At 40.3% G+C, this 20,607-nt stretch overlaps 1 protein-coding gene across 1 annotated transcript in view; it reads left to right on the forward strand.

The window, feature by feature from the left end:
* CSF1R (colony stimulating factor 1 receptor) overlaps nt 1-20,607 on the forward strand; it is an 85,192-nt gene that overhangs the window by 44,304 nt on the left and 20,281 nt on the right. Inside the window, exons 7-10 of the mRNA XM_063445409.1 lie at nt 6,380-6,495; nt 8,613-8,727; nt 9,672-9,850; nt 10,608-10,717. Of these exons, the coding sequence (XP_063301479.1) occupies nt 6,380-6,495; nt 8,613-8,727; nt 9,672-9,850; nt 10,608-10,717 (520 nt within the window). The remainder of the gene's footprint in view (nt 1-6,379; nt 6,496-8,612; nt 8,728-9,671; nt 9,851-10,607; nt 10,718-20,607) is intronic.

Genomic DNA, 20,607 nt, shown 5'->3' on the forward strand with positions numbered 1-20,607 from the left:
TTTCTGCGTCTAATGAGAGGAAGACCCCAGCTAGTTGGTTACGTTGCATTTTGTATATTAGATTTAGGGTTTTCCTGGTGCCATCTGCCCCCTGTCGGCCCCCCACAAAGCCCACCTGGTCATCACCTATGATTGTGGGAATTATGTGCGTTAGTCTGTTTGAAAAGATTTTCGCCAGTATTTTAACATCTGTATTTAACAGAGATATAGGCCTTAGATTTTGGCATTGGTTGGGTGGCTTCCCCGGTTTAGGGAGGGTGGCAACATGTGCCATTAGCATCTCCTTTGGCAGTTTCCCCGTCAGTAGAGCATGGTGGAAAAGTCTCTGTAAATAGGGGGAAATGTAGGAGGCAAACTGTTTATAGTAGAGGTTAGTCAGTCCGTCTGGGCCTGGGGACTTTCCTAGAGGGAGGGAGTTGATAGTGTCTGTAATTTCAGCTAATGTTATGGGATTCGTGAGAGAGGACTGTTGTTCTGTCGTGAGGGTGGGTAACTGTGTCGATGAGAGAAAGTCATCTATCTCTTGTGATTCAGGTTGGTGGAGTGATGGGTCTGTCTTGAGATTATAAAGGGAGTGGTAAAAGTCCGCCATTGTATCATTGATGTCTTGTGGATTATGGATTTTGGTACCTGCATGGTTAATTAGGTATGGGATTTTGGATTGCGCCTGTCGTCGCCGGAGCATGAGGGCTAGGTGTTTTCCTGCTCTATTGCCTTGGGTGTAGGAAGTTAATTTTAGTTTATTGAGGATATAGGCTGTCTTTTCAAGCGCCCGAACATTGAGTTGTTTAGTGATGTCTTGAATGGACTCTGCAAGTACTTCTGAAGGGTGCAGGAGGTGCTTTGCAGTCACATCCCTCAAGTTCTTAAGTAAGTCTATGTAGGACTGGTGGCGTTGGCGGTGGAGAAAGGATGCTCGGCTAATTAGGAGGCCTCTAATAACCGGTTTATGGGCCTGCCAGGTGGATAGTATTGAGGTGTCCGGTGTATCATTTAGTCGGAAGTAATTTTCTAGGTCTTCACCCAATTTAGTTGTGAATGATTTGTCACAGAGCAGAGTGTCATTGAGACGCCATGGTGGTTTTCCTCTGTGTTGATATTTGTTGTGCATGGATAATGTCACTGGCGCATGATCGGACCATACTATGTTGCCAATTGTACAGTCTTCTATTTGTGGGAGTAGTGTGCCAGAGACAAGTATATGATCAATCCGGGAGTATGTTTTGTGTGGTTGCGAGAAGAACGTGTATTCTCTAGCAGCGGGGTGCATGGTCCGCCATACGTCATAGAGGCCATATTCTTGTGTTAGTTTTACTAGGGCTTTGTTTGTATTTTTCAGTGTAAGATGTCTAGTGGAATCACGGGGTATCGTGGAGTCTATTCGTGAGTCCATGGTGTGGTTCAGGTCTCCACAAATAATTACGGGTGTTGTTACCTCAGGCATTGTTTTGATAAGGACTTTGTGCAGAAAATCGCGCTGGTGATCATTGGGGCTATAGAGGCATACAAGGAGGATCGGGTTGTTATTGATTATGCATTGCAAGATTACAAATCTGCCTTGGCTGTCAATCTGGACACGGAGAGGTTCCACCGTTAGGGAGTTGTGGAAGAGAATTGAGACCCCTCTGGATTTCGAGGAATGTGTTGCATGGTATTGTATCGGGAAGTCCCTTGTAGCGAACGTAGGGATGCGATTAGTGACAAAGTGAGTTTCCTGCACACAGACTACGTCTGCCTTGATGCGCTTCACGTCCTCCAAAAGTAGTCTTCGTTTGTGGGGGGTATTGAGGCCTTTGGTGTTATGTGAGTAAATGAGCATGGTATCGGTATTGTGCTTGTTAGCAAGTGTGGTACAGTGATGTGTCTCCGATAAGGGAGGGGCTAAACTGCCAGTGGTAACTATTCGTCAGGGGAGTGTAGGGAGTGGGGAGGAGAGGGAAGAGAGTAGAGGGTATGTACAAGTGACCTATAGGTCTGGTACCGTAGTCGTACCTTGGGGGTTTGGAAATTGTCTTCCAAGTGGGTGGCTAATCGGGCTCCAATTGTAATGGTTGCAGAAGCTGAACCGTCAGCTGAAGGTAGAAACATAAACATTATAACATTTGAACATTTTTAGAACCATATTATCCTAAGTGCAGGAGGTATGCAAGCAATAACCATATCAGTATACATTTCTGTGGTGGTGACATAGAAAGCACGGTGATAACATTACACAATTTCATCATGAAATCCTGTGGCCATAAGTGTAACAGTGAGCCATTAATCCCGTTTACCCCATGAGCACGGTCTGGGGTAGATCTTGCCTAGGTCTTATTAACGATATAAAGGAAGCATGCCGGGTGTTTATACTATAACCTGATTAGCTAGTTATCAGCAACGTACGCGTGGTGGTGGCAACAGCGGAGTGCAGCCCTGAGGTGTACGCTTTACAGCTAGTCATGCAATTGTCATCTATCCCGATGTCCATACAACATGGGGGGCCGTTTTAAAGTGTGTAGGCCTGAGGTCCCTGGTTACAATCGCATCAGCGATGGGCGCCTAGGCATGTCCACATAGGGGGTTCGTTAGTGCCCACAGGGTAGTACTCAGTGGGGGATCTATACAAGTGCTAACAGCAGGGGTGTTGGCAGTATGTGCATCTGATATATGAATTAAACCTGACGGCATAACATAGGTGTGCCCCATAGGGTCACTCGCAGGGGGATATAGACACCTGTGACATGATTTATTATACGGCATACGGGTCAGGGGAGCAGGCTGCAGCGTATACACTTCGCTTCCATGCTTCGATCATTGGGGTAAAATTGTGAGTTTCACGAGTGTCACCTTATTTGAACATATATATAACAACATAACAGTGATGTACATATATCAATACTTGCAGTGGTCTGTCCTCAGATATATAATCAGTTCCTAGGTTCATGTGTAGAGAATTCAGTCTCTATTAGTTTTGCGGCTTGACCCAGGGGAATTTGGCTGCTTTCCCGCGATAGGGACATTTTGGAGATCCCAGCTGGCGAGCAAATGCTTTCCTTCATCAGGGTTCCGTATCAGGAACGTCTTCCCATTCTTGGTAAGTATAATCTTCGTGGGGAAGCCCCACCTGTAGCGGATGCCGTGGGTTCGTAGCTCCGTGGTGATCTGAAGGAAATCTCGTCTGCGCCGAAGGGTGGCCGCTGAGATGTCCGCCATGATGCGTACTGAGGGGAAGTCTTCATGGTTGCCAGCTTTGCTGCGGTGTGTTCGGAGAATAAGCTCTTTGATATGGTAGTAGTGTGCCCGCAAGAGGACGTCACGGGGTATGGAATCAGGTAAGTGGTTTGGTTTTGCGACCCGGTGAACTCTGTCGACGAGCAGCATGTCAGTCGGGATATCTGGGGCATAAGCGCGGAGCAGGCTCTGTACATAGACCGGGAGGTCATCAGGAAGGATGGTCTCCGGTACGCCCCGCAGACGCAAGTTGTTCCTCCTAGCTCTGTCTTCCTGATCCGCCATCCTTGTCTCCATTTGCGACATTTGGCATTGCAAGGCTTGTAATTGTTGTGATATATCCCCATGCGCAGAGGAGAGGTTTTCACAGTGCTGCTCCACCAGAGTAGTTCTTGCTGAGAGGTCCCTCACATCTGCCCTGATCTGTTCTGCAGTTGTTTGCCAGCTATTAATTAGTTTTGAAGCCATGCTCTCCATAGCTTGTTCAAAATACCTTTGTGTGAGGCATGCAGCAGGCTGGGAGGTCTCCCGGTCTGTGTGAGGCATCGTGGTGTCGGAGTCTTCGGCGCCATCTTGTGTAACTGCCTGCGCGGTCTCAAGAGCAGGCTGCGATTTTTGGCTGAAGAAGAGCAGTCTTTCTGCTTTTGCGGTAGATTTTTTTGTTTTGGAGCTGGCCATCGCGGCGGTAAGTGTTTGGGCCGGGTTAGCGTGTGTCTGAACGGGTTCAGCAGTGTATATAGCCGGTTTTAGGGAGCCCTTGTGCCGGAGCGAGTTCACAGAGCAGCCATCTCGTTCGGCGGTTAGCCACGCCCCCGTCCTAACTGTATTTTAAAATAAATATATATATATTGATATCAATATACATGTAGAACGAAATAATATATATCTATATACATAAGTATATACGTATATATCACTATATATATACCTATATATAAATAAAAAAAAATGATATACATATATATATATATATATATATATACACATATATATATACACGCATATATATATAGGTCATTTTATAAATTACAATTTGCAGGACCTGCCTGACAACCCAGGCCGAAAGTTCAGGGAATTAAATTTTCTAGCACTATATTTAACCCTGTAACTTTCCAAGACACCATAAAACCTGTACATGGGGGGTACTGTTTTACTCGGAAGACTTCGCTATACACAAATATTAGTGTTTCAAAACAGTAAAGTATATTACAACGACGATATCATCAGTGACAGTGACATTTTTTGCATTTTTCACACACAAATGGCACTTACACTGACGATATAATTGTTGTGATACGATTTACTGTTTTGAAACACTAATATTTGTGTTCAGCGAAGTCTCCTGAGTATAAAAGTACCCCTCATGTACAGGTTTTATGGTGTTTTCAAAAGTTACAGAGTCAAATATAAGGTTTGTGTTTCAGTTTTTTCACATTAAAATTCGCCAGGTTGCCTTTGAGACCGTATGGTAGCCCAGGAATGAAAATTATCCCAATGATGGCATACTATTTGCAATAGTAGACAAATAGGGTATGTTCAGTTTTTTTTAGTAGCCACTTAACTTTGGCCAGTGTTTGTGACCAAGTGGCTACTAAAAAAGACTGGACATACTCCATTTGCAATACCTTGGGTTGTCTACTTTTGCAAATGGTATGCCATCATAGGGGTAATTCTTATCCCTGGGCTACCATATGGTCTCAAAGGCAACGTAACCAATCTGGCGAATTTCAATGTGGAAAAAAAATGAAATATGTAACACGCTATATTTGACCCTGTAACTTCCCAAAACACCATAAAACCTGTACATAGGGGGTACTGTTTTACACGTGAGACATCGCTGAATACAAATATGTGTATTGTATTGCAGTAAAAGCAAACAGTATTTTGACATTCACAGTTAAAATGTCACGTAGAACTAAAACAATTTTAAATATTCTTATTTTCTCCCATTTTTTTTATATTTTTTTCATATTAAATTATGTTCCATACCTTAATATTTGATGTTAAACGAAAGCCCTGTTTCCCCTGAATAAAATGATATATAATAAGTGTGGGTGCATTTAATATGAAAGAGGTGAATTACGGTTGGACAGACATATAGCGCAAATGCCAGGTTTTGTTTACGTTTTTTTTGGATCACAACTTGTACATTTGGCTGCGGTCTTAAGGGGTTAAGGAATTTCTAGGCAAACACCTAGAAATAAAATTGATTTAAGGATTTGCCATTTCACAATCTATTGTTTTGTGGGTAATAGCCTTAATTTTGATAGGTCCCACCTGCTCTGAAATGATGGAATGAAGTCATAAACAATTTACCTAACTAGTAACACATTGCAATAATAAAAAAAATAAAAAAAACGTAATAGCTAACGGACAATGTAGTTGTGAACGTAAAGAGGATTTCAGATATGGCAGAGGGGATAGATATCCATTTCACTAAAGCTGTAATGAAGGAACGGAACACAATGTTAAATAGTGTCCATGCTTGACAATGTAGAAGGCAGCAATATATGTGCTGGGGGCGTGGGCATCCCCCCAGAACTGTAGGAAAGGGGGGCACAATGGATGTAAATGTACTGGGTGTCCCCATATACAGTGTATCTGGTTAGAAGGCTGGGGATCTAGTGAGTATGAGATAGGGGTTTTGTAATGTTTACGTTGCTGACATTAAAGAAAGGTTACATGTCTGGTCCCCTTCGTGACCGTAATGCAATCTTTTAAATTCAGTTTCTGTTTTTTTATATATAAATATATATACATATAAATGCTCTCCTGAATTTGCAGTTTCTAAGGAAATTTGGAGTTAATTGACATTTGCTAACATTTTTTTAAATCTTTTTGCTGCTCTTGTAGAAACAAATTTTCAATATATATAATAAAAAAAACAATTTATTTTTTAAAGATTTGACAATGTGGCAGATTAGAAGGGGTACTGAAAATGTGCTTTATTACAGGGATGCTACATTTGTGCCACACACATTAAAAAGCAACTTCGTTACTGTGCCGTAATAATGGCGTTTACCTTAACCCCTTAAGGACCAAACTTCTGGAATAAAATGGAATCATGGCATGTCACAAATGTCATGTGTCCTTAAAGGGTTAAAGCACAAGATGTGTTGACTTCGCTGTTTTGAAATGTTTTGACTCTTGTTTTTTTGTTTTGTTTTAGCTATGTGAACATTCTCACACTGAATCGCTTACAGATAAATGAGAGTGGGACCTACACCCTTTCTGTGTACAACTCAAAGGCCAATGCTTTGTTTAGCTTTGAAGTAATTCTGCTCTGTAAGTTCTACAAATTCAGAAAAATTATGCAAATGAATTAGGAAGCAAAATTAAATATACCGGGTCTAATAAAAAGTGAATGAAGCTTTTTATTTTATTTATTTTTTTACATTTAAAACAGAAAGAGGTTTCACTCAGTGAATACGTCACAATACAACCTAGTGAACATTAATAAGGAACAAAATAAGGGAATTTGTACTTCTTTATTTAATGTGCTAAATGTTGCATATTGTTATCTAGTTACCAAGCTATCCATGGCATTGGACATTTACCGGCCCAAAAGGACTACAGTAATACAGAGAAACTACAATAGTATTAAAGTATATAAAGACAGGCTACTGTTATAAAGGTTGTATAAATTATTATAGCATGAACAGAAACAGACTCTATTTCCACAAATCACAATGAAACAGAGGTGAGTAAAGGATGGTGCACAATGGTTGCACCCAAGCACCACCTCTTTCAAGGCATATTTATGTTCTTTAACACCTGGGGATTCACTTTGCAGCCAAATAGCTTGATAACAGTGGGCATGGCAGTACTGTGATCTCACCCAGTCAATCTTACGATCACCTCTCATACCTTTTATACACTATCACCCAGTCACATAAAGCCAGTCGCACAACCTGTCACACATGGTCACATACAGTCTATCACCGGGTCACATTCTTCCCACCTGGAGAATAATACACATTTTCCAATCCAGTCACATGTCTACCCATACCCACCCTGTCTTATTTTACCCATGCATCACCTTTCTGCTTACATCCTCCTAGCTACTTACTTTTGTCATCCCAACTAGTCACTATTTAGACACCAACGTTTTCCTACATACAGTAAGAACAATCTCACATACACAGATTATATGCAGGTCCTCAAACACACATTATACACAGGTTCACACACATAAATTACATATGCTGTCCCATGAACACATTTGTAAGAAATATGCACCTTTAGGCTGGTTTAAGATGTTTGGAACGGGAAGCGTGACTGAGCCACTCTAATAACAGAGTTCACAATGGACTGCAATGAAATGTAATGAAGCCATAATGAAATATAGCGCTATAAGTCTCTACTAAAAAGGCTGTAAAATAGGTCAAATGTATCGTAATAAGTAAAGCAGCGGAAATCAATAATGGCCTATATTATTGAAATACACAGGGGAAGGTATTTGTCCTAATGTGTAATTGTCTATTTTTTGGCTGTCAACATTTGTAATCTGAAATCATAACGAGATTTGTTCTTCTTCATTAAAGGAACAAACGTGTTTCTAATGCTATAGTTTTTAGCTATCTATTTTAGTGTGTCCCCTGCCATGTGAGGGATTGAAAGGTGAGATTTACTTACTGATCAGTCCTTGCTGCACCTGTCTCTGTCCTGTCATTCTGCCTCAACGTTGATGATCTCAGCCAATCCTATGTTTCCCCAGTATGGAAAGATTGGTAGGCTAGTGTTGCTTGCGAAGCAAAATGTCACGCTGTGCCAATCAAATGGTCTCTATTATACTATCTGACTAAATAGTAGCTATTGGGCCATTAGAGGCAGATTAACCCAGCAAAGTAAACATATCTACTATACGGCAGTGTATTACTTGCAGGGTTAAAAAGACAGAGACTTGGCACCCAGACCACTTTACTGCGATAGAGCCTCTTTAAAGATATAGGATGTGTAGGCCAGAACTGAGCCAAGAGAATTTAAAATAGCGCAAGGAGGAGACAAACATATCGCTGTTCCTTTTGTGGGCTTAATAAAATATATCCTAATAGGGGATGTTATAAACTGTCCGCAAGGAGGCTAGAAAAGTCAAAATCCAAGCTAAGTTCTGGATACAAGAAATACCCATAGTAAAAGAACTAACTACATTAGAGGAATCTGAATGGTCTAAATCTGTTTCTGTCAATGCCCACAAGCAAATATAAAAAAGGGTAAGCCTTTTTTCTTACCTATGACCAATAATTTAATTGATACAATCGTGCTTTTTAATGTGATTCATTGATTAGGAGATATAAAAATATAGATTGAACAGAAAAGCAAATCAGTAGTAAAAAAAAAAAAAGTAATCCTGTTTTTGTGTGTATTAGTACTTTCAGCTAATTCTATCTCATCTATCCCAGGCCCCCCTAAGGTTGCTATAAGCAGTTCTTACAGTGGAGATGGTACTATAGTACTGAATTGCACAGCTTGGGGAAATCCACTGCCTTCCATTGCATGGATGTGTGCAAACCAGAAGTAAGATAATGTACAGAATTTTGCCAAAAACAAAAAATGTATATAAAACATTCAATATGGATTAACCCACGAGGACATGTTCATGTGCTATATAAACATTTGAGGCACTCTCAATCATCAATTTCTATTAATCTAACATTCAAAGGTTGACATATTATCTATCTGAAAAAAATTTAAATCTCACAGTTACCCTTAACACCTTTTAATGTTGCAAACATGTGTAAAAAAAATGTGTTTGATATTAGTAAACCAACTAATGCCAGTAAGCAGGGTAAACAGGACACTCCGCATTTCTTAGTGTGTTCATAACACATGCTGAAGATGGCAGCATACACGGGAGTGATTTTCAGTGAGGGCATTCTTGATCAGATGTGGGTGGCACTTCAGAAACCATCAGTTGCCTTTAATGGATAAATTAAAGGTGCACACTAAGCACCATAACCACTACAGCTCATCATTATATTTATAGTGCTGTAAATTAATTGCCTCTGAGCTAACTCTTAGCACTCTCAACATACCATGGCCAAGCTAGATGCAATGTGTTCTATCTGACAAGGTGGTAATATTTTTAGTCTACCATTGAAACCATGCTAAGTAAAGGTTAGCAGCACTTACTCAATATGGGAGAGGAAAACTCCTTTGGCAGCTGTAATACAGGTAATGATGTTGGCTCCACTTACCAACCTGAAGTTAAGAGCCCTATGTGTGTGAGTATTTATTTGGTCTGGAATTAGTTGTCCGCCTTCCCATTCAGTAGCTTTTAGCAGTATGTTTCAGACCTACATGCTAAGGAAGACTATATGTGTATAAAGCAACCAGTGTTTGATTGGAGTCCTCAAGGTATCAGAATGCTTGTTTAATGTTTAAAAAGGACTTTAGAAGAAACACTGTCAAAAGCAACACAACAGTATGACTACATTTATCTTTCCTCTCACCTCTTGCAGCTGCACCTTCGATCCAGAACAGAGGATAGCCAGTCCTGAAACCAGGATCTTTGATACCAGAGTGGAAAGTGTGTTATTCATTCATGAATCTCAGCTGAATAGCAGTATTGGCTGCAATGCCTCCAACAGTGAGGGGACGGATTCACAAACAACTGTATTAACAGCTAGGGTTACGACTAGTGAGTATCTACAGCATCTATCTTTAATTCATTGTATTGGCTTTTATATTACACCAACACGTTTCACAGTTTTTATAATTATACTGCGTAGATATGCCAGCTAATATGAGACTAATTATTACAAATGTTAACAGAAAATGAAGAGATTATTGAAGACCTGGTCAGAATAGGTTTACAAAATAGATGTTATAGTCCGAGTGACTCTGAGTAGTTTGGAAGGAGCATTCAATCAAGCGTCAAGATAGTAAATCATAAAGAAAAGGAATACAGAGGAAAGTGAGAAGCTGGAAGAGCTCAAAAGTAATTTTTTTAAACTGTTTGTAAAGGCCTACAAATAACCAGTTCAAGTGCAAAAGGTACTAAAAAACATTCTCCAGCCTTTCAGCATACTTTTATCTATTATTAAATCTTACTGGAAGGTTCCATTACACGACATCCAAGTTCTAGTGGTATGCAAACGTGCACATTTGGAAAAGATGTGGCACGTGGGTAATATAATTATTTTTGTGGAATACTCTTAGCCATCCCACCTAGGGATAGACAAAAGCTTTCTATTACATCAATACTGCTTTATATATAGAATTATACTGGCATGTGCCAGTTTTGCGTATGTCTCTGTTTTGTGGTGGTAAATTCACATTTAACAGAACCTGGCAAATGTATATCTCTTTTATATTTTTAACAACATTTATTAAAGTATTATTTAATGCAATGTATTATTGTTTTATGCAACTTTCCTTTTTCTTCTTCCTTGTAGCTATGCACATGGTGGAAAATAGCCTTTTCAATCCATTGTTGACGGCAATCACGGTATTCGGAGTGTTCCTATTCATTCTCACAGTGTTCCTGTATTATAAATATCAACAGGTGAGTATCCATAATAATATATTTATATCTGCTGGCCACCTTTGAAACGGGTTATACTTTATCACTGCCTTCATGTTATGTGACATTTGCAACTAAATGAGTTGATAGAAAAGTAAATAGACATAGGTTTCAAATTAGCTTCTATAACAAAAATAAGTGCACATAGTAACTGTAGTAGCTGCTGGGTCAAAGTTTAGATTCAAAGGCTATTCAATTATATCGACTGCTCTTCTTATCCAGATGAGATGTCTTTCAATTAAGAAGGGCAAAGCAGATTTAATCAATTCTTACAGGAGGCCACACTTAGTATTAGCGAGGTCCTTGTTTTCTCATGAGCAGCATTTGATGACATCACAGTAATTTCAGCAAAGGCACCTCTAGTGACTGTCTGGAAGACAACCACTTGATGTGTGGTTAATCCTGCAGTGAAAGCATTGCCATTTTTACAAAACCACAATGTTTTCGTTGCAGGGCTCAAATAACAGAGGCATTACACCCAGATAACTTTATTTACATGAAGTGTTCTTAATGCCTTTAGTGTTACTTAAATGGTAGTGGGGTCCATATTTAGCAACTTAGGGTTTGCAGTACCTGGGTTAACGGGTAGGATCTGTTCTTCATTGAAGTGGGAATAGGGGGTCCATGATTAGGGTTTGTGTAATCGTGGTTTAGCTGTAAGGGTCATGACGTTCTGGCATTGGAGATCCATGCTTACTGTTTGTAGGATTGCACTTTTTGCTTCTAGGACCAGCATTCCTGAAGCCAGGATTACGTGGTTCATGGTATGGGTTGGCAGGTCACCTTGTTAACTATTAGGGTTAATGTCTCCAGGGGCCAAAGGTAGGGTTAGGTTTTGTTTTGACCATGATGGATGCAAACTTTTCAATGAGTGTTTCCATCAGACGATACCTTTGTATTAATTAGCTAGTAAACAGATACCACGATATGTTGATGTTTTTTGTTTTTTTTGACATGATATAAAGGAATATTTTTATAAAAAAGAAAGATTTTAATTTGAACAAATATTTACCTGTCATAAATTAAACATTTGTGCTATGAGCTTTAGCTATTTACATACAAAAATAGCCCATCCCTTAATATCATGGCAGTATAACGTTTGAGTGATAAAATCTGTATAAAATACCCATATTTACTGTGTGGAATGTCACTGTAATTGCAACACAATCATAAAATATCATAAGACAAAGTAGGTTAACAAAATGTGGTAAAAAAAAAAAAGCAGAGGCTCGAACATCAAGTTCTCAGAGCTACGGCTAGCGACAGCTGTGGCAAATGGCATGTTCTCATCCATAGACCTAATTTTTGACTCTATGCTCAAAGGAAAAATATCCAATAAGCTAGAAGTGTGTTTTCCCTACAAACCCTAAAAAACAAATGCATTTAAACAGACTTGGAATTGAATAAAAATAGCTGATCTTGAAATTTATTTATTTAGCTATTTTTCCAATTTGTCTGTTTTCCAATTTGGTTGCCAATTCAACACAATCCCCTTTTATTGAAGATTTTTTTAATTAACAATGGATAAATGTATACAATATGATACAATAATGATAAGAATAATTATAATATTAATTAATACAGGAAATAAAATATAATAAAACATGGGATAAACTCTATAATTACAAGCATCCAGTGGAATATTATTAATAATTTATCAGTTTATGTACACAATGTTATTATACACAATTAAATATATACAACAAGATTTCAGGTATTGTACCGGAGGATTGAAGGAAGGCAGATGTTGTTCCTATATTTAAAAAGGGTTCAAAATCCTTGCCTGGAAATTATAGACCTGTGAGTTTAACTTCTGTAACTGGGAAAATATATGAAGGGCTATTAAGGGATAATATTCAGGAATTCATTGGGAAGAACTTTGTTATTGGCAAAAATCGGCATGGTTTTGATGAAACATAGGTCATGTCAAACTAACCTAATTGCATTCTATGAAGAAGTAAGTAGAAGTATAGATCAGGGTGTTGCAGTGGATGTGATCTACTTGGATTTTGACAAAGCATTTGATACGGTTCCTTACAATAGGTTAGTCTTCAAACTAAAAGAAATGGGTCTAGATGAATATTCTTGTTCTTGGGTAGAACATTGACTTAAGGATAGAGTACAGCGTGTTGTCATTAATGGTACATTTTCAGGCTGGCAAAAGTGGTAAGTGGTGTCCCTCAGGGTTCTGTTTTGGGACCGCTTCTATTTAACATATTTATAAATGATCTTGAAATAGGCATTGAAAGCCATGTATCAGTGTTTGCAGATGACACAAAACTTTGTAAAGTAATAAAATGTGGGCAGGATATTGCCTTGCTGCAGAGGGATTTGGATAGATTGGGGGACTGGGCAAACACTAAAACACTAAATTAGGCAGCAAAATGCAATGTAAATATGCAGTTGCTAAGGCCAGTAAGGTTTTGTCATGTATAAATAGGGGCATAAATTCTCGTGATGAAAATATAATTTTGCCTCTTTATAAATCGCTGGTTAAGACCACACCTTGAATATGCTGTGCAATTTTGGGTGCCTGTTCTAAAGAAAGATATCATGGCACTAGAAAAAGTCCAGAGATGAGCTATTAAATTGATAAAAGGATTGGAGCATTTTAGTTGTGAAGAAAGGTTAAAAAAATTAAATCTGTTTAGTTTGGAAAAACGGCGCCTGAGAGGGGATATGAGAACATTATACAAATATATTCGGGGCCAGTACAAACCTTTATCTCGAAATCTATTCATAAACAGGGCTGAAAGAAATGAGATTTCATCTAAGGCAAAGAAAAGGTTTTTTTACAGTAAGAGCAATAAGGATATGGAATTCTCTGCCTGAAGAGGTGGTTTTGTCAGAGTCATTACAGATGTTTAAACTGCAATTGGATAAATACTTGCAAAAACATAACATACAGGGATATCATTTCTAATAATGAGTGGGGTAATAGCTGATTGATCCAAGGAGACATCTAACTGCTATTTTGAGGTCAAGAAGGAATTTTTTCCTAGTTTGTGGCAAAATTGGAAGCGCTTCAGACTAGGTTTTTTGCCTTCTTTTAGATCAACAGCAAAAACACACGTGAGAAAGGCTGAACTTGATGGACGCAAGTCTCTTTTCAGCTATGTAACTATGTAACATATTAACAATCTGGCTGGACATAGACTACAAAATACGATTTTAATTGATTCTATTGTTTTCTTCCCACAAAAGCCACACTTGTCTCATAATGTCATTTCTAGCTGTTGATAAGCAGTATTTGTGTATAGGGGGTGTGTGTGAATGTGTAGGGTGTTATGTGTGTGGTGGGGGAGGCAGATCAAAGAAAATGTTTTTTATAATTAAAAAAAATAAAATTAAAATAAATATTTTGTATATCCCCCCTCCCCACCTGAGGCCTGGAAGGGGGAAACATTGCTTTCCATCCCTGGTGTCCAAGTGGTGAGAGTGAATTCTAGCCTGCAGCTCCTGGGCTAGAGTTCACTCTCACGAGAGCAGAGCGTTCCCATGGAAACCGCGGCAATGCTCCGGCTGCCAGCATAGTGCCATAGTAGCTGATCTCCCCTCCTGTCCGTGAAGGCAAACAGCAGGGCCGGCGCTTGAATAGCGCCAGCCCTGCATGGCCCGGCAGGGAAGACCTTCGGCCAGTTGTGTTTTCTCGGGGGGAAGAGGGGAGGAGCAATTGCCCCTTTGCCCCCCTCCCCCGGATCCACCACTGCTTCCGAGCTGGACCTGAATAGTACATTTTTTCTAATTTTGATAATTCCAATTTTCTCTGGTTCGGATCTAGTCCGGAAAGGCCACATTTAATAATAATCGGATTAATAATTTTGTTATATATTATTTCATTGGAAATTTTTCAAATCAAATTTGTTTTTCATTTGATCAAATTTGCCAATTTTGTTTAATGTAAAAAAATTATCAATGTGTGTAATGGAATGAGATCTAAATCTAAGTCTGGAATGTCATAAATTAAAACAGATAATGGAGTTGCCCTAGACCAAATTGCAAAGGGTTTAATTTGCTTATATAACATGTCTCACGATTTTATAATAGTTTTGGTGGACGGGAACATATTTATGTAATGTGGTCGTTGAGATGGAGGAAGCCACACCAATTCTTGTGGTAACATTTTTCTTGCCTCCATCTGGAGCCATTGGGGCTGTAAAGTAGCTAAATTAAATTTGAACGCAACAGCTGTGTTGGTGGCGTGATAATAATGAGCAAAGTCTGGCAAACCCCCACATGCCCTAGGTTTTTGCGAATAACTTGATACTTGCCGGTTTCCTACTCCAAATAAATGTCAAAAGGGTAGAGTGAACTTTTCTAAAAAGCGAGGAATAGTCAGGGCCATCTTTAATGCGGGGCAAACGGGGAAGCTGCCCTGGGCCCAGTTACTCCTTAGGGGCCCAAGGCAGCTGGCTTCTGGGCCCCACTGCCCTCAACAATTTATTTGGGCCCTGCACTCTAAGGAGGCCTGTCAAGTGGCCCATGTACTTAGGGCCACCTGGTGAGCTTCTATCAGCAGGTTCAGGTGCTCTGGCCCTTTAACAGAACGACCGGGCCCTTGCTTTTCGGCAACATGGGAGGAAGTGACTGCCGCGAGTCACTTCCTCCCATATAGAATGCATGCTGCGCGGGAGGGAGCAGGAAGAGCAGATCAGGAGTGAGGCGAAGGCAGTGAGGATGGGGGCTCCTCACTCCCATCAGCCTCAGACACCACACTGAAACCCAGGGAAGCCACCCTCCAGCAAAAGGTAGGAAATGTGTGCCAGTATGTCTGTGTGTGTGTGTCAGTATGTCTGTGAGTGTGGGTCAGTATGCCTCTGGTTGTGTCAGTATGCCTATATGTGTGTCAGTATGTCTGTATGTGTCAGGATCCCGCGGGCGGCTGCGAGGGGAGGCTGCAGTCCGCTCGCGGCACTCACCCTCCAGCCGTCCGCGGTCCCCTTCTCGTCGTACGCTCGGCGAGCGGCATCCTCCCAGCCTCGGATGCCGCCCGCGTCTTCCTCTTCGTCCCCCAGCGGCAGCATGCATGCATGATGCAGAGACCGCCCAATTTTGTAAACGCCGGGGTCAGCCACCTGACCTGGCGTTAAAGGCACAGTGCCTCAATCACAGTGGGAGGAATAGATATCTCCCACGTGTGATTGTTAATTCTACTTGTGTTTCTCTCTGGTTACGTACTCTCTGGCTTGTTTATCCGACCTTGCGACTTTCTCCTACCCTTTGACCTCGGCTTGTCTCTCGTTAGTCTGTCTTCTGGTTCCCCTTACTCGGCTTGTCTCTTGACTATTCTTTTTGTGCTTAGCCCGGCCACTCTAACGTCCGGTACTGCACCATTTCTGTGTGTGTGTTAGCGTGTTTGGTTCCCAGAATCGTGACAGTATGTGTGTCAGTATGCCTCTGTGTGTGTCAGTATGCCTCTGTGTGTGTCAGTATGCCTTTGTGTGTGTCAGTATGTGTGTGTGTGTGTGTCAGTATGTCTGTGTGTGTCAGTGTATGTATGTATGTTTCAGTATGTGTGTGTGTGTGTGTCAGTATGTCTGTGTGTGTCAGTGTATTTACCTGTGTTTGTGTCAGTATGTCTGTCAGTGTTTGTGTTAGTATGTATATCAGTGTACATGTCTGTGTGTGTCAGTATGTCTGTATATGTGCCTGTGTGTATGTCAGTATGTCTATCAGTTTATGTATCTGTGTGTGTCAGTATGTCTGTTGGTGTATGTGCCTCTGTGTGTGTGTGTTTGTGTGCGTCAGTATGTCTGTCAGTGTATGTGTGTGTGTCAGTATGCCTGTTAATGTATGTATTGGTGTGTCCGTATGTCAGTCAGTTTATATTTATGTGTATCTGTATGTGTCTGTGTATCTGTAAGTAGTCAGTGTGTGTCTGTGTATTTGCATGTGTGTCAGTGTGTCTGAGCACCAAAATTATATATAAACACACATTCAAAAAACACCACTACACATAAATGCACGCTTGCAGCCAAACTCCAACACCATATACAAACACATTCAGACAAACATACTTCATACAAAAACATGCTTACAATCAAACAGTGCAAAATACAACCCTGCAAGCATGGGAAATTGGTAGGACCCCACCTGTCAATGCATTGTTGGAGTTTCACGACAGATAGGGTTCTACTAGTTGTCCAACATTTCAATTGGGGGGGCCAAATAAAATTCTTGCACCAGGGATCTTTATACTTTAGTTCCAGCACTGCGTTTGGGTGGAGGGCGTGATTGTATGTAAGGGGGGGCGCACGGTCTATGGGGGCCCTAGCAAATGCTTGCCCAGGGTCCAATCATTATTAAAGACGGCCCTGGGAATAGTAAGGGGTATGGCTCTAATAAATAATATTTTTGGAAGAATATTCATTTTGACCAAATTAATCCTACCTAACCATGACATTTCTACATTGCACCATCTTTCCATGTCGTCCCTAAGCGCAGCACAATCCTTTTACGCCTAAAAGTTGTGTTGTGTTACAAAACAAATAAAGCACAGATAAACAACAAAAAGAGAAAAGAAAAGTGTTTGCATGTCACAGTTACAAAACTATCTGAAAGAGGATGCAAGTTCGGAGAACCTGCAGGAAATGGTTTCTGGCTCTTGAGAAATCTCTGCATCATATAGAGGAATTCAAAGCTATGGATACAAAGAAATCTTAAAAATGGTTTAGAAAATGGGAACAGAAAAAGGTGTTACTACATAATAGGCAATGAATCTCTTTATAGACATGAAAAGTTCTACATATAGTGACAGCATTCTTAAAGGGACATGCAAAGCATCAAAACTACTATGGTTCATAGTGGTCATATGGTGACCACAGACGTATAGTTATAACCCTAAAGTTATAGTTATAAGTCTGTGGTCAATATCCCCTGGATTTATGCAAAATGATTTTTACAAATGTTAACGAAAAACATGGCTTTCTAAATATGCTAAAGCAGAAGTGAATGACCACATTAGTCCATCCAACCTTGGCAACAATGATTGGCTGAGTGTGGTAGACGTGAGTCCTGTATTCTTAACCAAACACTGCCACCAGGACCAGATTGGAAAATGAACTTGTCCCAGGCACCTTTTTCCTGGCCCAGCCAACCCCCAGCTAATCCCCCCTTTTACTTTTCCTGGTGTTGACTGGGGGCCACAATTTCTTCCTCCGATCCTTCTGCCACAATTTTTCTCCTCCACCCAGGGTCAGATTTACAGCTCAATTTCAGAAGGGGCAGAGCCAGATTATGTCATGGCTTTATAGATAGAAATAAAATGCTGTTTAGGTTCTGTTAAAAAAAAAAATGCTGTTTATGCCACCTTGAACATTATTATGTTGATCCATAGTATTAGTAAAAAGCATATTATTATGGAGCTTGGGGTACACTCTTATGTACTGTACATTAGTGCAGATCGCTATAATACACAAATGCACTGTGCATCACTGTTGAGCTCCAGAATACACTTGTGAGAGTGAGAAAGAGACCGAGATGGAGGGAGAAAGACAGATGCACAAAGAGAGAAGGAGAGGCATTGAAGGCTGAAAGGGAGGAAGAGAGACACATTGAGAGAGGAGAGAGGAGAGTAGGAGATAGAGACAAAGGGAGACAAAGACAGACAGGTTAAGAGAGAGACCTAGAGAGAAAGCCAGGCAGAACAATAAAGATAAGTAAAATAGATGGGCGGTGAGTCACAGACATATTAATACAATATTTAAAATATATATATATAAATAAAAGTTGTGGGCTGCTACACACGTAGGTTAGCGACTGGTTATATAGATAAATAAATAAAATAAGTATGTGTGCACCAAAGAATAATAAATAAATAACTATATCTCACTGGTAGATAGTCAAAATATATTAATGAGTTTAATAAATGTCATATAAATCAACAAACATGAATCATCTCTAAGGATACTATATACACACTGTATAGGTACAGGAAATACCCAGAATAGCAACAAAGTATGCAATGCCGTAAAAACCACTGCAATCAAGTTGCTATCCAAGGACAACTGTAAACAAGTACTCAGAATTAAAATGATTTTAATAAGACATAAAAAGATATACCCAAAACTCCCAAAATTGGGTCACTCCCCTAAACAGGGAAAAAGGGGTAAAAAATGATTGACCTAGAAAGGTGTAATAAAATAAAATATAAAAATAGCATACAAATATATATAAATCTCCAAACAGCACAATATCAACATATAAATAAGAATAGCAGCCACAAAACAAGCAAAAAAGTAGTTATCCATTGTGGGCCCCCTCCACGGATAAAAAGTGATGCTATCGTTCCGTTAAGTAGATATAGGTGTCAGAGGGATCCCGATGGTAAAGTTGCCAGCGAGCATTACCTGTCACACTCACTGTTGAACTGAGAGCCGCACTGTTGAATCCGACGATCAGCCGAAGCAACTCTTCTGACAGCTGTAGGGACTGGAACAAGGAAGCACAACAAGCTGTGATCTCGTGGATCTTGTGGTACGCCGCAGCTGGTAACTTCACAAGAGGCCGCGGCTGCCTTACAGGAGAAGCGTCAATATTCTGTATCTAGTGAGAATCAGGACCATGAAAGTCTACGCGTTTCATCTCTCTAGGAGACTTTCTGAAGACTGTGGTCAGTGGTGTATCCTGGTTTTGTGCTGCCCTAGACTTTACAAGGACTTTCCCTGTTGAATCCCCTGCAAGCTGGGACAGCAGACACAGGGGTTAAATCTTCATTCCCTCCAATAAAAGGACGACACACAGTTTTGGAGTGCAAGCTGGAATAATTTAATGGCAGCCACAACTGGCCTTATATGAATGTCCCCATGCAAGGGGCACTCCTCCCTGGACCTGAGAGTAAACCACATTAGGAACAAATACACAATTACATTGGCTCTTAGGTCCAGGACACTCCCATACAAAACCAGATAATCCCTCCTTTGTGCCTGGGAGATAATTGGATCAGGAACTGTACTAATCCAATTATCTCCAAGAAAAGAAAAAACATTATTTTTCAAAACACCCCAAAAGTACCCTAGAAATACATAAAACCTCACAACCATCCCCTGATAGCCCTGATCCGCATGACCAACATATCCAAAAATCACCCAGATTAGTTCAGGGGTTCAGGAATTTCCTGGAAGTCATTTATTTGACCGACCACAGGCATGGTCCCATGCCCAAAATAGTTCCAGAGAATCAGGGCTTGCGGTCGGTCTAGTTCGGTGGTTTGAAAACGAACAAACTACTGAACAGAGTCAATAGTTTTACCCTGGAGCTTGTTCCCCTCATCCACACAAAGGATTTCACCGAACAGTGCCCTTCTAAGTTGTAGAGAACTGAACGCAGCCGATGATGGAAGTCCAGCGGTGTTCGGGAGTTTCTGTGTCCGATTTTAGTTCCATGAGATTCATGCCCAAACACCGCTGCCTGCAAAGTAGCAAAGTAACTGAGCAGATCAGGTGATTGGAGCAATGGCCACATGATTGTCATTTTGTCATTAGTGGACAGGGCTAAAACTGAGAAGGGTGGGTAAGAGGAAAAGGTGGTGGGGGGCAGGGGTGGAAGGAGAGGCTAAAAAGCTATGCTAAAAGCTAAAAAGCTATGCCCAGAAAGGCAATTATAGCTTAATTTGGTTTGGTTTGTATATTTTTTTTTAAAGTGTTCAAAATAATAATAATAATAAATATTAGGCATTGTCTGGGTGATGTGATGTAGCCTCAATTTCTGCACAAATGATTATCCATTACTAATTAGCTTTTCAAACACTTTAATATTCATTTTCCTAGCTGATGTTATGTTACTATAGAGTGCTCTTTTTTTTTGTCACTGCTTTCTTTCAAACCTGCAGTCTGATTAAGCATCCCTTTCCAGAATGGAACTTGTTTGATATT

Source organism: Pelobates fuscus, chromosome 3 (genome assembly GCF_036172605.1).
Source record: "Pelobates fuscus isolate aPelFus1 chromosome 3, aPelFus1.pri, whole genome shotgun sequence".
Taxonomy (NCBI): Eukaryota; Metazoa; Chordata; class Amphibia; order Anura; family Pelobatidae; genus Pelobates; species Pelobates fuscus.